The sequence below is a fragment of the Cajanus cajan genome, chromosome 9, assembly GCF_000230855.2.
Source record: "Cajanus cajan strain Asha chromosome 9, NIPB_CcT2T_4, whole genome shotgun sequence".
NCBI classification, from domain to species: domain Eukaryota; kingdom Viridiplantae; phylum Streptophyta; class Magnoliopsida; order Fabales; family Fabaceae; genus Cajanus; species Cajanus cajan.
This window is the reverse complement of record NC_138525.1, coordinates 10,253,739-10,270,250: the sequence shown is the minus strand read 5'-3', so window position 1 is coordinate 10,270,250 and position 16,512 is coordinate 10,253,739. Positions and strand designations below refer to the sequence as shown.

Here is a 16,512-nt window from a genome sequence, read left to right as displayed (position 1 = left end):
ATAAACTGGGACAAATGCTTTTCTTTTTTAACTATAAACTATTATAAATTACTAGTATAAAAAAATATCATACTTTATAATTATATTTTAATAACTTACATTAATTTAATAAAATAAAATAAAATTACACTAGTTTAATAAAAAAAAAACCTTAGTCCTGATTCACCAATCATCCATGCAAAATTGTTAGAATGAAGGGAATACTTCTAAGTTTCTAATTGTGTCAGCTTAAAACTAATTGGATTTGAATAATAAAATTATTTACATTCATAACATCAAGTGGACGTGCCGGAGTGGTTATCGGGCATGACTAGAAATCATGTGGGCTCTGCCCGCGCAGGTTCGAATCCTGCCGTTCACGATATCTTTAAATCTTATTAAACAAATTGAATCCAAGGGAGGACTAAATTTTATGCTCTACTATCTTTTTTAAGTTAACTATTTTACTTTTTTAAAAAAATTAAATTAACAATAAATTACTATACATTAGAGTTTATTTTTTAAAAAGAAATTTAATTAAAGGAAAAAAACTTACTTATTATTGTGGATGAATTACACATGTTCTATTTTAGCTTAATTGTATTTTTAAAATTTCCTGAATTTTCATGTCTCTTATTTTTTCGCTGTGTAAATCGGATCCATTCATTATTTTAAATGTACCACTTTAGTTCATCAGTTAACATAATATTTTATATTTGAGAAACTTTGATGTGATAATCTACTACACTGTCTCATTAATTTTTTTTTATTTTTTTAACACTGGGCGTTAAGTTAACAATCAATTTAAAATTGTACAATTTGATGGATTAAATTCATGAAAAATAGAAGGATGTAATTTGCGAAATTAAGAAAGAAAGGGAATTGCTATGTTTGGATTATAAGTGAAACAAACGATATTATAAAAAAGCAAACGATATTATATTATCGTGGAGATGTGAGTAAATCTTTATACACAACCAGAAACAACTTTTTTACGTTGTGTCTGCAAATGAAAGAACAGATTTAGAACTACTACAGAAGCTGAGTAGCCATTAATAATGATATTCACAAATGAAAGAGTAGAAATGAAGCTTCACAGTTGTGTAGTAGAAAATTTGATAAAAAAGTGTGAACATATAGATCAAATTCCCCAAAGTGACTGGTGTATGATTATATATATGGCAAAAATATGTTCGTAATTGTAGTTACTAAAATTACAAACTTAAATAACAACACAACCGAATGTTATGTCACTGATACACGAATTCAAAATGTGATGAACTCCTTCAAGAATCAGGATTGTACGTCCATATCAGCTCTGCTTCAATGTCTTAATTTATCACAGATCGGATTCCTCGCAATTAATGCAACAAGCACCTTGGTTTCCGAGACCTGCCACAGACAGAAACTCTTAAAATTGTTCTAACATAAGTTCTGAAACTAGCACTGCAACCAATCTAACATATGCAAGAGAAATATATACATGGATAACCACAGTGCAACATTTAATGAAGAGGAATGATTTTACATGCTTTTAGTTACCAACAATCTTACATGATGCTAGTAAATTTACTTCATATCAAATTGTGTTATTGGATTATATATTATTTATATGAATAATTCATAAAAAATTATTCCTCCACTTACCTGGATAAATTAGTCACTATTTCTGACTTTTCCCCTAGATTGAGTTTCTTAAACCGTGACTCTGATTCAAGCAGTTCAAGTTCAAACACAGCATCCTTAATAGCACGAGCCAAATTCTTGTCATCATCGGCATCGTGGAAACAATGTCTTTTCTTAGCATCAAGAACTAGCTTTCTCCATACAGAGTTGCTATTGATTAAAGTTGCTGCATTACCTAATATCCAAAGGCAATATCTGCATTAAAAAGAAGAAAAAAGATCAATTTTCTATTGCATATTTATAACTTGGAAAGAGCATGAAAGAACCAAAATATGTGAGTAACGTACCTAGCTCTAGTCAGAGCAACATTTGCTCTTTGTCTATTGGAAAGAAAACCAACTTTTCCACACCCATTAGATCTCACAGTGGAGAATATTATTATATCTTCTTCACCACCTTGAAAACCATCAACGGAACGAACAGTAACAGAGAAATGAGAATCAGAAACCGAAGTGTACTTCTTAACTTTCTTCTGGATTTCAGAAACTTGAGCCTTGTATGGAGATATGATTCCTATGCTAACTTTCTTCCTTGTCTTAAAAAATTCTGCATGAAAAAATTAAAAAGGAATTCACGTTAATCATGTAATGCATATATACACTACATTTTAGTTTCATGTATTATCAGTATAAAGACTTTTGTACTGTCAATTAATAAGAATTATTCAAAATATGACTTATAAAGAAATTACTATAAAAATAAACAAACTTATCATATACGTTAATATGTGATTAAATGACTGTAAGATTGACACGCACTCAATGACACAATAGAAGGAGAGGTAGAAAGAGAAAGTGACCTTTTTTAAGGCATCCAATAATCTCAGAGATAGCAGCAACCTCAATTTTGTTCATCAAACTGTGGTCATGATTAGACTGCTCTTTACCCTTAGGTATGTTAATAAAGGAGTAGGAAGAATACATTTTTCCATCAAGGAAACGTCTGTCATAACTTGTTTCTCGGACAGTGGGGGCATCAGAGAGTTGCTGATCATAGAACTCTTTACTTGGGAACATGCTAATGGATGGATGCATTCTGTATTGAACATTAAGCATATGCTTTTTGTACCCCAACAATACCAGCCTCTCAAACAAACTTCTTCCAAATTCAGCCTTGTCAGCAATCTAAAGTTAAACCAATTTATACACATTAGACAAAAATCTTAAATAGCCACAACCAAATCACATAACAATGATATTGATAATATTAACAACTCTCGAGTACCTTGCTTTTGACCATTGCAGGAAGTTGTCTCTCATCACCTATTAGGATACAACTGTTGAGGCCAGGCAGTTGTAATGGAATGGTTGATTCACATTCTTTTAGTTGTGCAGCTTCATCAATTACTAAAAATTTGAATGGTGTCATTCCTTCAGAGTACAATTTAGAAGAACCTGATGCTGTACAAAAAACTAAGCACGCATTCATCAAGCAAAACTTTGATATTCCATATTTGTTTCTAAGGTTGTTGGGAAGTGAAATTGACTTAGAAAGAGAATTCAGGATGCCAAGGCATTCATCTCTTTCGAAGCCTAACCATCCAAAGTGGCCAAGAACGCTTTGTTTACACTGCATGGAAATTTCAAGAGATTTAAGCAATTTCAGAGCTCTCAACATGCTCTTCACCACCTTTAATGGAATAAAAGATGTTGGTACGTGCGTGTACAATGTTCTCATGAACAACTCGAGCTTCTCTCCAAGGAAACTGAACCTATGTTTTATAAATTGCTCTATTGTCATACCAGCACTCAACTTTTCATCATCCTTGTACATGAGGTATTGCTCAGCAATATAAGGGAATTCTTTCTCCACAAATTGTTCTAATGTCATAGGATCATGCTTCTTGACACGTTTCTTGTATGAACTATATGCAAGTTCTACATTAATGCCACTTTGCTTAGCAAATTTTTCTATTGACATGAGATTCTCCACCTCCACACCATGCTTGTATAAAACATATGCCTCTTCAGGATCCTTTAGAAACTTGATCATTGATTCCAGGTAATGTTTCCAACCAGTCAATGGAGAAAAACAGCGCAACAAATCATTCACACGGTTATCCAGAAATATTTTCCCAAGACCCTTGTAAGTCTCTATTTTCATTCTAGAACTATTGCCAAATAACACTATGTCACCAAGCCCATATGTCTCACAATCACACTCAACAAAACTCTTAACCAAACTATGCAACCTAACTGCCACTTGCAACACTGCAGTGTTAGTAGGAGCACATGTCAATGTTCTAGTTTTCTGCTTGAGTAGGGACAACAACAAGGAAGCAACTGTTTTCGTTTTGCCAGTCCCTGGTGGCCCCCATATAAGTTTAATAGTGTCATTATGATGACATTTCTTCATTGTGACACAACTTAAAACCGCATCCTTTTGAGACTCATTCAGATTCTGAGCACTGATTGTGTTTTGCACACTAGAATAGGCTAGGCTACGATTTTCTCCAGACAAGCACACGCCACAGTTTTCTCCGCTCTGTAAAATGCAAAGAAAACATGAAATATGTTTCTTTCTTATAACTATGTTTAAGAGCAAGGAAAAATCTAAGAACAACAACTAATATTAAGAGCATCTTCAATAAAAGTTGTACATGGGGTTCTTAAACATAGAATTATAGTTTTACCATTGGAACAATCGAGTGATATAGTTCTTATAAGAACTGTTGCTTATATAAGTAACGTTCTTTTTAGTTCTCTAGTATTGCTAGCAACGTTCTTTATATGAACAATCGAGTGATAGTTCTTATATAAGCATCGTTCTTTATAGTTCTCAAGTATTGTTAGACAATTGTAGGACTCATTTTAATTTTTTTTTTAAGGATTGCACCATTGTACAGAAAAATGAAGTTCTTAAATTTCATGTGACATTATAGAACCCACCAAAAATGAGTTAAGCAATTCCATCATAATTGCACCATTGGATATTCTTTTCAATGCCATGCATAATGGCAAGTCTAGCTTTACAGAGATTAAAATAAACATAAATTGCAACTTTCACAAGAATGCACGACACTTTCAAATCACTTCAAGTTAATGTTTGCGAAATGTGTAAATAGCATGCATCACTTTAAGTTATTGAATAACTGAGAAGCTTATCAAGAATGAATGATTTGGTGATTAATTCATACCTTTGAATCAGCTTTTAGCAATTTCTTAAATATGCTAATATATGCACCCTCCAATTGTAAGTTCAAGGCTCTCCAAATTCGAATATTTGTTGTCATGTTCGAGAGATAGACTGCATAAAGCTTTTTTTTTTTGTTACTCTTCGAGTCAAATCCAACATCATTATCTAAGATCATAGATGACAGTAAAGGGATCTCATCAAATATATCTCGAGGCCCTGTAACATAAGCAATATGGAAATGTCTTTTGGTCTTCTTCAAGTCATCCATGCTTCTAGGTCTTATACTTGTGAATGCAATGAGATCTCCAACCTCAGGTTCATAATTTCGTACACCATTCACATCAAAACTAGTGCTCTTCAAGGAAATCTGATAGAACAAGTCATTGGGAAGTTCAAAGTCCCTAGACCTTTCAAGTGTCATGATTTCACAAAAAGGAGCTTGAGACACACTTATAAGGCTTGTAGACAGATCACTATGTGTTTCCTCAATCAATGCAGGAATGAAGGAATTCATGTAATCTTTGGTTGACAAGAATGTCTGTGGAATCTTCTTCACCTGCGAGAAAACAATGTTTTAAGTTTTAACCTTCCTTTATAAGGACATAGAAAAAGAAGGAAATTAAAGGACTGGTGTGGCTTTTTATATTAGAATATTTCAAATTAAGTGGGGAAAAAATACCTTGCGTTTGAAAAGATTTTCGTTGAGAACATCCTCCAGAGTCCAGGAGAATACAATATCTAACAAGTCTGCATGCTGATGATTTTTCATCCTTGCTCCTTAGTCCTACTGATCAATCAATAGCACAAGCACAAAACTTGTTTTCACAGCTTCTCTTTGTTTTGTACATAGAAAAACAAGGAGTAATATTGAGAATCGCTTACCAGTTAAGCAACTGAAGAGTTTCCCGTACAAAACTTTTTCAACAGCTAAACAGCATTTCTTTAGATGTAGAAATGAAAAGCTACTTTAGCTGAATAAAACGTCACAACTAAAGATACAACGGATGATAAAAGCTTGACATGGTTATCATCAATGCTCACCCTTTTAAAGATGAAAAGCAAGCTTAATTACTAGTACATCTCAGTATATTAAAAAAAAACTCTAGATAACAAAAAAACTTGATATAGAAAAACGTTATTCTGTGTTGAAGTTTTGAATTTGTTAGACTTACGAACTTCTAATTAAAAACCACAGTTAAAAGTGAGATAAAATCATTGCAAGAGAAATAATGTTAGTAACACTCTTTAAATACTTTTAGTTTTTAATTATTTGTTGAAATTTATAAAAGAAAATATAGTTTTTTCAGTCTTATTATTTAATTAATAAACTTTACTTAATTTTTTTTTATACAAATTCTGAGCGCCACTATTTGAAAATAAAAGCGTGAAAAATACACACCCCTAAGGTCGTGTTTAAAATAACATTATTTATTTACGTTAGACTAAAAATTATGTTAGAATTCACTATAGATACAGAAACTACAATTAGTTCCAAATACAAATTAAATCAACATATTACTCCTGCTATGGATGATGGGTAATGAATTTATACAATAAGTGTAGCATATAATTAATGGAATGCATAGTGATAGTCTTGTTCAAAGAAATATTTTTTAAAAGTTGTTTAGAGAAATACTAACAGGAGTATTCAGTATTATTCACACATTTTTTTTATTATGCTTTTTCTGACATACTCTGTTATTATATTTATCTCTAAATATTGGATCCTGTTTAGAAATATGTTGGTCTCTTTTTACAACATCCTTTCAAAATATTTCTTACATTAATTATTTTTCAGTAAAGTACTAATTTTTAACTATTTTATTATTTTAGACAACAAATAATTATTATTGTAAATTAATAAGACAAGATCATTACTCTCTTATGAGGGTTATGAAAGATGATTAGTCACAAATTAATAAGATAAATTGTATAAATAATATTCTCTCTCTACACGTTGATTACTTATTTAAAAAATAATTAAATAGAATAAGTGAAATGATGAGTTTTTTAAAAATAAAATTGTTAAAATTAAATGATATTAACTAATTGTTTCAATTAATATGAGTAGTTTTTGTTTTCTAATGTTTAAATAAAAAGAAATATTAGTTTAAAAGCAATAATATATAGAAAGTTAAAATTTATTAAGAACTGTAAAATTATAAGTGAAACTCGTTAAATGAAAAATGAGATCGAGAAAGTCTTATAATTTTTAAAATATTTTAGTTAATAATAAAAAAACGTACAAAATAATGTGTAAAAAAGACAAATATTAATGTTAATAGAAATCAAAGCATCGTTTTACTACTGCATCCATTTAATATTAAATAAGAAATAAGATTTACCAAGTTTTATAAATTTTAACTAATAATAAAAAGCATGCAAATTAATGTGTCAAAAAGAAAAATATTAATATTAATAGAAATCAAAGCGTCACTTTAATGCTCCACTTTCATCCATTTCATATTATATGTTCTAACTCAAAATATTTATCATTTTTAAAAAATATATTTTTTTCTTTCTAATTTCTATCTTTATTATTAATAATTCACCTAGTTACAACTTATTCTAACTATTTTTAACACGGGTGATTTTATAAAAGAGAACAGCTATTTTATCATTCTAATTTGTATAATTGATGATTTTCTTAAGTATACATTACTCTCTCTTCATAAAAAAGTATATGTAACAAAAGAAACGTATACATTAATTTTAAAAAAATAACGTTGAATAGCTAACACTTTATATAATTATATCCGTCTCTAATTTATATTTGATCTTTTTCATATACACACTTCTCTAGATACTTCCCAAAATTATAGATATAACAAATAAAAGTTTCTTTTTTCAATTATTTATACGTATAAATAAAAATCATTTTTTCAAGAAAACAAGTTAAAGTAGGAAACATCCTATACCTGAATAAAAGATGCGTTTGATTTCATGCAAGCATGATATATAATGAATGCATAATTAATCCTGCATCAACTCGCACTGCCAAGTGCTACTGGTATGTGTCAAATAAACCTAGATCTTCACGCTTCTAATTACCTTAACTCCTCTCCACCCAACTATTAGGGCCTAGTGATTAATTACTGTCGTATATATATAAAGTGACTATTTTTCTTTTAATATAACTTATTTTATATCTACGACTAAGGTATTTATTAAATAAATGTATGAAATTAACATATACTTGATGTAGGCGTTTATAAACAAAATCAATTGGTAATAAAATCATCGGAATCGGACTAATGGTGAATAATTTAAATAGCTTCCATTCATTAATTTGTTGATTAATTTCTAAGAAAACTTTCGGTCCCTTTCTCTTGATTCAATCTCACTTATGAGTTATGACTTATGAGTATAGAGAAGATGGTGTGGTGTCTGCACAGGTAAGGATACCCATTGCTACAAATACTAACACAGGTAATGATTTCATGTTTGTGACTTTGCCTTCTGACTTTCGCAACTTATTTTATGATAGCTTCTGTTTTAATCCTCTCTTAAATCGGGAAAAATATTCACCTTCATTTCTCACAATACTCAATTCTCTCTGATCAGTCAATTACGAAACTCATTATGTAACAAGCTTTTTAATAAATTATTTGATTTTTTATTAAAAAACTGAACAATTCAAAATTAATATAAATTCTAATACGATAATTATTTAAATTTTTTTATATTATTTTATATTTATCTGCTAAATGAATAATTTTTTTTACACACCTATTTCATTTATCATATCAATCACACTTATTATATATATATATATATATATATATATATATATATATTTATTTATTTATATATTTATATTTTCTACCTTTCCCTTTCAAGGTTTCAAATAGAATGAAGCATAGTTTTAAAAACCGGACCGGTCATCGAACCGGTTAAGGTATTTGGTCAGTGGGTCAAAGGTTGAACCGGTGGGTCACTGGTTGAACCGCATGACTCGATTTTTATTTATTTTTATTAAAAAATATTCATATTAAATATATTTATACTTATAAATTTTAATAAATTCATATCTTATTTTAAATTTAAATTTTTGTATCTTATTTAAAATTATTTTTATTTTTATTTTGTAAAAAAATACATAAAAAATTACATGTTAAACGGTATATTAATACAAATTAAAAATATAAATAATATGTACATATATAATATGCTTGCAATTAATATCACAAAATAATATATGTAATATTTACATGGATATTGAATTATTAAATATATAATTTAAAATTAATAATATACTATAAAAGTTATTTAAGTTGTATATATTGTAAACAAATATATTAGAACAAGTAGTCATTGTTATATTTAATAAGACTCCTTGCTTTTTCATTAAGAGATTCAATTTTCATCATTATTTTTGTGATTTATGGTCCCTTAAAAAATTTAAAAAATAAAAAATAAAAAAGTGGTCGAACCGGTTTGACCCACCGGTTCACCGGTTGAACCGGAAAATTGACCGGTTCAATCCGGTTTGAAACGGGTCGACTGCATAACCGATCCAACTTCAGATTCGGACCGGCTGGACCACCGGTTCCCGGTCCAACCGGTCCGACCGGCCGGGTCGGTCCGGGTTTTAAAACACTGGAATGAAGTATAAATGTACCTTTATTCATATAGATTAAAGAATATAATCGGAAACAATCCTGATGCAAACATGTGATAATAGTCACAGGTAGCTAAAAGATTATATTTATGTATATGCTTTTATAATTTTTGTAATTACACAATGGGAATAAGATTTTTTTTAGGTTCGTTCCTGGAGTATCCACAGCCGACAGTGACTAATCTCCTCGCTACGTTGGAGGCACCTCAAATGGTGGGATAGCTGACCCCAAGATTTAACGCGGCTGCATACACAAGGCAGGATTCGAACCCCTGACCTTGCTTAAGCGTTGATCAACCCCTACCGCTGAACCACACGCTTGGGGTTAATGGGAATAAGATTTAATAAGTATTAAAAAATCTAAATTTAAAGTATTTTAATATTTCTTTTTGAAAAAATAATATTTGCTTCACGACACTTTAATTTACTGACATTTTACGTTCCTGATAAATTAAACATCAAAGTAGTAAACATAGAGAAAGGAAGAATACAAAAAGATAATCTCCCGGTCGAGTAAAGTTAATTAAGTATATCTTTCACACAAATCAAAACATTTGAAAAATAACCCTACGTAAAGAAATATCATATACTTAATCAACTAAGAGACAGTAAAAAAAAAAAATCAAATAAATGGAGAATATAAAAAAAAGAGTCAAATAAATGAGATTTTGGGACAGATTATTTTGATGAAACCAAATTTTTCGCTGACTGTTAAAAAAATCTAAAAGAGCCTTATGTTTGTATAGATCTTCGTTGATAGCATCCTTAATTATTAAGATTCCAAGAGAATATAGTGTTTAAAAAGGTGGCCTTCTCATCATCCTCTTCTGTTGCATTACGAGAGATCTTATCCATCTTTTGTTCCTAATTAGAAGTCACTTCTTCTCAAAAGGCACTCAATAGCAAAACCAATATCACTCAGCTTCGTTCTATTTTACAGGTTTAATTTGCAAGCCATTCCATATCGCTGAATAAAAGGCTGGTTTATGCACTGTTGGATAATTTTGGTCGAATGTGAAGAGGAGAGATACAAAAGAAGCAACTAAAAAGAATGCGAAAAGCTCCTTATAAGGAGCATGATTATACCTCAATTATAAAATAAATGGTGTAAAAGTATTTATTCTACAATTTTACTTTAAATTAAATTAGAAGTGGATGTACTTTTATTTATATTTATAGAAATGGTCATATTAGAAGAAAGTTTGAAATGATTCAGAGTGGTTCTTGCACTAGGCATAGGGTATTTAATTTGTAGGAAAATGTTTCTTACACATTAATTAGGGAGTACATTTTTTGGCTTCTATACACGGTCTGTCATATTTTGGCCCTCGAAACGAAACGAAACGTTTGAGTATACGTACATGCACCCACAAATTTTACATTCTTCGGTAGTGATTAAAACAAGGCTTTTTGACCAAAGTGAGGTCGTTGACCAAGTTATTTACGTAAATGGAACTGTTTTGAATTTATTTACGCCTTTGGAGCTGTTTACAACGGTGTCGCTATGGGCCATAGCGACACCGTTGCCACGTAACTTTTTTTTTTTGGCGTAGGGATGGCTGGAATGAGTCACAACAGTGTCGCTATGGGCTGGACCAACACAGTTTGTGGGCCAACAAAGATGGTGTAGCCCATAGCGACACCATTTAAGAAAAAAAAACGAAAAAACTAAAATAATTTAAATGTAACCTTAAAATAATCAACTGAGTTTACTTATTATATATTTATAAAAATAAAAAATATTTATTTAAAAACGTAATTTTAAAAAATAGATTTAATTATTTATGTAAGTGGCGCTGTGGCCTATAGCGACACAAAGTCGCTGTGGCCCACAGCGCCACTAATTAATATTTTTTTTTAATTATTAATTAGTTTTGTTTGGAAATTTGTTTAATTTATATTTAGCAGTTAAATATTAATTTGTAATTATAAAGTTTATTTTTCTGTAATTTATATTGTTTTTTCTATATATTTTGGTCCTTTAAATAATTTTAAATAGGCGTTGTGGCCTACAGCGACTCTTAGTGGCGCTGTGGGCCACAACGACACTAATTATTATTATTATTATTTAGTTATTAACTTATTTATTTTGGAAATTTGTTTAATTTATATTTAGCAGTTAAATATTAATTTGTAATTATAAATATTAATTTGTAATTATAAAATTTATTTTTCTGTAATTTATATTGTTTTTTCTATATATTTTGGTCCTTTAAATAATTTTAAATAGGCGTTGTGGCCTACAGCGACTCTTAGTGGCGCTGTGGGCCACAGCGACACTAATTATTATTATTATTTTTTAGTTATTAACTTATTTATTTTGGAAATTTGTTTAATTTATATTTAGCAGTTAAATATTAATTTGTAATTATAAATATTAATTTGTAATTATAAAGTTTATTTTTCTGTAATTTATATTTTTTTTTCTATATATTTTGGTCCTTTAAATTATTTTAAATAGGCGTTGTGGCCTACAGCGACTCTTAGTGTCGCTGTGGCCCACAACGCCACTAATTATTATTATTTTTTTAGTTATTAACTTATTTTGTTTGGAAATTTGTTTAATTTATATTTAGCAGTTAAATATTAATTTGTAATTATAAAGTTTATTTTTCTGTAATTTATATTGTTTTTCTATATATATTTTGGTCCTTTAAATTATTTTAAATAGGCGCTGAAATAAATCTGCAACTCTGGAGAAATTCACAAAATCAAAATTACCCTGAAATAAAAAAAAATATCTAAACGTTTAACAAAATTTAAAAGAAAGTAAATAATTTTTAAATAAATTAAACAGATAAAAAAAATTAAAAAACTTACCTGATGCTGATGGAGGCTCTCAGTGGAAACCAAAATGAGGGGGGGGACCATCAGGGTAAAAACCCGTATATATAGCCATTTGTTTCTTTTTTTTTTTTTTTACTGTTTCGAAGCCACGTGTCAAAATACTACTGGCTGAATCAGCGGTAATTTGACACGTGACCACTGTAATTAATTTCTCAACCACCACCTGTGTCGCTATGGCCTACAGTGCCCAAGAGTCGCTAGCTGTAGGCCACAGCGCCACATTATTATTATTATTTTTTTAAAATTATTCAAATATTTGATTTTTTATCAACTTTTATTTTATTTACGCATATCATAAAAATATATATTTATATATTTATCTATTTCTGATTTTTTTTGTATTTTATACATTTTTAATTTTCTATTTTTTTAAAAATTATTAAAATAAATTGTTTTTGATCACATTTTATTTTGTGTCGCTATGGCCTACAGCGCCCAAGAGTCGCTGTAGGCCACAGCGCCACATTATTATTATTATTATTTTTTAAATTATTCAAATATTTGATTTTTTATCAACTTTTATTTTATTTACGCATATCATAAAAATATATATTTATATATTTATCTATTTCTGATTTTTTTGTATTTTATACATTTTTAATTTTCTATTTTTTTTAAAATGATTAAAATAAATTGTTTTTTATCACATTTTATTTTATTTACGAATACATAAAAATATGTACTTATAAATATTTACCTATTTCTCATTTTTCTTTATTTTATACATTTTTATTTTTGTATTTACGTTTTTTAATTCTTTTTTATCACATTTTAATTATTAAAAATTATTTTTTTTAAAATATGTGAAGCTGTGGCCTACAACGCCACTTTATTTATGTTTTTTTTTAAATTATTAAAATAAATTATTTTTTATCACATTTTATTTTATTTACGAATACATAAAAATATGTACTTATAAATATTTACCTATTTCTCATTTTCTTTATTTTATACATTTTTATTTTTGTATTTACGTTTTTTAATTCTTTTTTTATCACATTTTATATATCTGAATTTTTTTTTAAAAAAGGGGCGCTGTAGCCTACAGCGTCACTATATTTATATTTTTTTTAAAAAAATTATTAAATAATTTGTTTTTTACCACTTTTTAATTATTAAAAATAAATGTTTTTTTATATATGTGTCGCTTTAGGCTACAACGACTTTATTCTAGCTATTTTGTGGCGCTGTAGGCTGTAGCGACACTATTAATATGGCTTTCATGGATTTCTTGAAGTGTAAAAAAAGCTACGTGGCAACGGTGTCGCTATGGGCCATAGCGACACCGTTGTAAACAGCCCCAAAGACGTAAATAAATTCAAAACAGCCTCATTTACGTAAATAACTTGGTCAACGACCCCACTTTGGTCAAAAAGCCTTAAAACAATAATGATAAATTTTATATTCTTCGATAGTGATTAAAATAATAATGATATATATAAATGTAACTTTATAATGACATGATAGGTCATTATTCTTATTATTGTATAATTATTGTGTAACGGAAAGTTAAATGATATTTATTAAAATTAATGTTTATATTACAATAATTTTATGTTCAACGTGAGTAAAACATAAACCACTCATTTAGAATCACGCTCAGTGCCTTGAAGGCGTCCCAATGTAATATCAAATTTTATATTTATGTAGAACTCGATTTCAACAGATACTTAAAAATTAGCAAATTTTCACAACATACAACATCTCAAATAACATCTCTATAGCATATATAACACAAATTCATCATCAAAAATAACATGCAACTGAAAACCAATCACTACTCAAGCATGAACCTCCATAAACAAACAACCCACAAAACTCCATTTTCAACTTCATCATTAAATCAATCAACTGAAGTAGGCAACTCATTCCAATCATCACAACCACAAAATGCATCCTTAATTCGAATCATGGCTTCCCTCATTTCTTGGAGACTTAAATCTGTGAGAGGAGAAGAAGAGAAGTGATTTTGTACTCCATACGCTTGAAGTTTCGACCTCGAGCTCGGACTTCTTCACCACCTCCTTGATAAGCTGAGAAATGGTAGAAAAGAAAGGGTTAAAGTGAAAATGAAAAAAAAAAGAGAGAGAGAAAGGAAGGAATAAAAAAAAAGAGTTATCCTCTCTTTAGCTTCTCTCTAAGGTTCTTAAGAATTTGAAGTTATATATTTTTTTCTGTACCTTTTTTGAGTCGACTCTACTTATCTCTGATCTAACCTTCTAGAGATCAACATGTTTACAAGGTGTTTTAGTCCTAAAACTCTCACTATCAAATTAGACAACAACGTTATGACATGATAATGTTACAAACTTCATCTCTAAAGCAATAATCGAACCTCAATTTTTAATTAAGAAATGCAAGTCACAAAACTAATAACTTTTGTTAATGATAAAATATAATAAACACACAAATAAACTTCAAAGATAGTGTAAAAAAAACTTAAAAAAATATACAAAAAACTTTAAGTTACATAATAGTTAAATGAATCAATACTATATGAACAATTTCTCTCTCTATTTAGTAAGGCTATAATAAATTGTAAGACTCGTGCCTTTTCTTGTTGTTCCTCCACACTTATCTCTTTCTATCTTTTCCTTCCCATAATTCACTCTTTTCAGTTGTTGAACCTCATTCACCTCAAATACTTGAATTCACATAGGTGCTAGACAGTAGAGGAGCTTGAAAGCTTCAAGCTCGGAGTTGGTTCGCTTTGCCATTTCTCTTCTTCTTCTTCTTGTTTTCCCTGTGAGCTCGAAATCAGAATTCTTCTCCCCCCGAAGTAAAGGAAGCTAGAATCTTGCACGGTTTTTTGAATTGAAGTTTGATATTAGTTGGGTTTCTGAAAATTTGAGTTTTGTAGTTGAGTTTAAGGTTGGTTGCATGTTGAAAGCTGAGATTTTGGTTGTCTTGACGGAAGATTTAAGATTGATGATTTTCTTTGAATTTGGTTGCATGCATGTTGAATTTCTGGTGTTTTTTTAGTTCTATGAACAAAATGAGTAAAGGGGTAGATCATGTTTTGGGGTAAATATTGATGGATTATAGCTGGAAAACGAAAAGGGGAGCCATGGAAGTGCAGAACCTCTGCACTTAGTGTTGAAGCGCTTAAGGGAGCATTGAACTGGATGAGAAAACAAGGTGATCAAGACTTGGAGCTGCAACTCCAATTTGAGCGTTGCAGCCTTGGGAGAAATTGATTTGGCAGAGAGTTTGAGCTGCAACTCCAAATTGGGCACTACAACCCCAGGAAGCCTAAGAGAAAACGAAGCTGGCAAAGAGTTTGAGCTAGAGTGCTGAATTGATCGTTGCATATCAAAGGATAGATAACCGAATTGGGTCTTATGGTCTTCATAAAAGTTGTAGCTTTGGATGTTAGATTTCCAATGGAACTGGAATCACACAAAAAGGAGGTCTAGCACTTCAGATATGACTGTTTTAGTGAACAGGGGTCAAGCTGTCAGCATTAGTTATGGCTGTTGCGGTTTTTATAAATTTTAACAAAGTAGATGATGAAATTAGGATTTGATGCCTTCATAAGAGTTGTAAGAAATCTTCTTATATTTCATATGAGATAAAGATGAACATGATAGGAGTATTATAACTCTCGATAAGCTGCTTTTTCACAAGGAGTGATTTGGTTAAGTTGATAATTGTTTTGGGTGCTTAAATTATTTATGTTGTTATATTGAATAATTTGGCATGATTCATGAGTTTTAAATATGTAATAGGAGATGTATTATGTGACAAATTGTTGTGTATTGTTATATATGATACAGTATTGAAAAATGATGAATGTTGTAATATGATGAGAAAACACATTTGTGAGTTGAGGGTTGTATGCTAAACCCTAGTGGTGAAGCTGTGTAGAGATGTTATATGAGTTGAATGAGCTATTTTGTTGTTAAAATGTGTTGTTAAACAGTGTTGATGAATTGTTGTGTTGATAAATTGTGTTGTTATAGTTGTGAGTTAACTATGTTGTTCAAGTTGAAAGTTGATTGAGATGATGAGTTGAAAACTGTGTTGATTTTGCTGTGATGATGAGTTGTTGATCACTAGGAATAGGAGAGAAGTTTTCGAAGTTGCTCATCCCGTTGTGTGGATTGAGAAAGTTGTAGTGCTCTAAGAGCTTAGTTTGTTGAAAAACCCTTCTTGGAAAGTTGTCCCTTGGAATGGATGATGTGTTGTTCTCCTCTAGGACTTAATTGGTCCTGTGTGTGGGCAAGGTCGAGACACACATATAT

The 16,512-nt window shown here is 29.8% G+C and overlaps 1 protein-coding gene and 1 non-coding gene across 3 annotated transcripts; one reads left to right on the top strand and one right to left on the bottom strand.

Annotated features, from left to right (window-relative positions):
* Nucleotides 1-279: 279 nt before the first annotated feature.
* TRNAS-AGA (transfer RNA serine (anticodon AGA)) lies at nucleotides 280-361 on the top strand. The gene has a single exon. It is a non-coding gene; the product is annotated as a tRNA-Ser (tRNA).
* Nucleotides 362-1,125: 764 nt separating this feature from the next.
* Nucleotides 1,126-5,824, bottom strand: LOC109814192 (uncharacterized). Of its 2 annotated transcripts, none has more exons than XM_020378565.3 (8): nucleotides 5,683-5,824; nucleotides 5,480-5,584; nucleotides 4,802-5,356; nucleotides 2,890-4,149; nucleotides 2,465-2,789; nucleotides 1,953-2,211; nucleotides 1,627-1,860; nucleotides 1,126-1,371 (listed from the first exon to the last, which is right to left on the bottom strand). In XM_020378565.3, exons 2-8 carry the CDS (start codon nucleotides 5,567-5,569, stop codon nucleotides 1,341-1,343), a joined length of 2,754 nt encoding a protein of 917 aa, XP_020234154.2. In that variant the 5' UTR covers nucleotides 5,570-5,584; nucleotides 5,683-5,824; the 3' UTR covers nucleotides 1,126-1,340. The 2 variants fall into 2 exon arrangements, with proteins under 2 accessions (XP_020234154.2, XP_020234153.2); XM_020378564.3 differs by having other exon boundaries at nucleotides 5,480-5,587; nucleotides 5,683-5,821.
* Nucleotides 5,825-16,512: the final 10,688 nt, after the last annotated feature.

Coding starts and splice junctions, on each gene's coding strand:
- LOC109814192 (XM_020378565.3), bottom strand. CDS start 5,569: ATGAAAAATCATCAGCATGCAGACTTGTTAGATATTGTATTCTCCTGG. Junction 5,357..5,479: donor AAAATCTTTTCAAACGCAAG/GTATTTTTTCCC, acceptor GTTTTCTCGCAG/GTGAAGAAGATTCCACAGAC. Junction 1,372..1,626: donor ATAGTGACTAATTTATCCAG/GTAAGTGGAGGA, acceptor TGTCTGTGGCAG/GTCTCGGAAACCAAGGTGCT.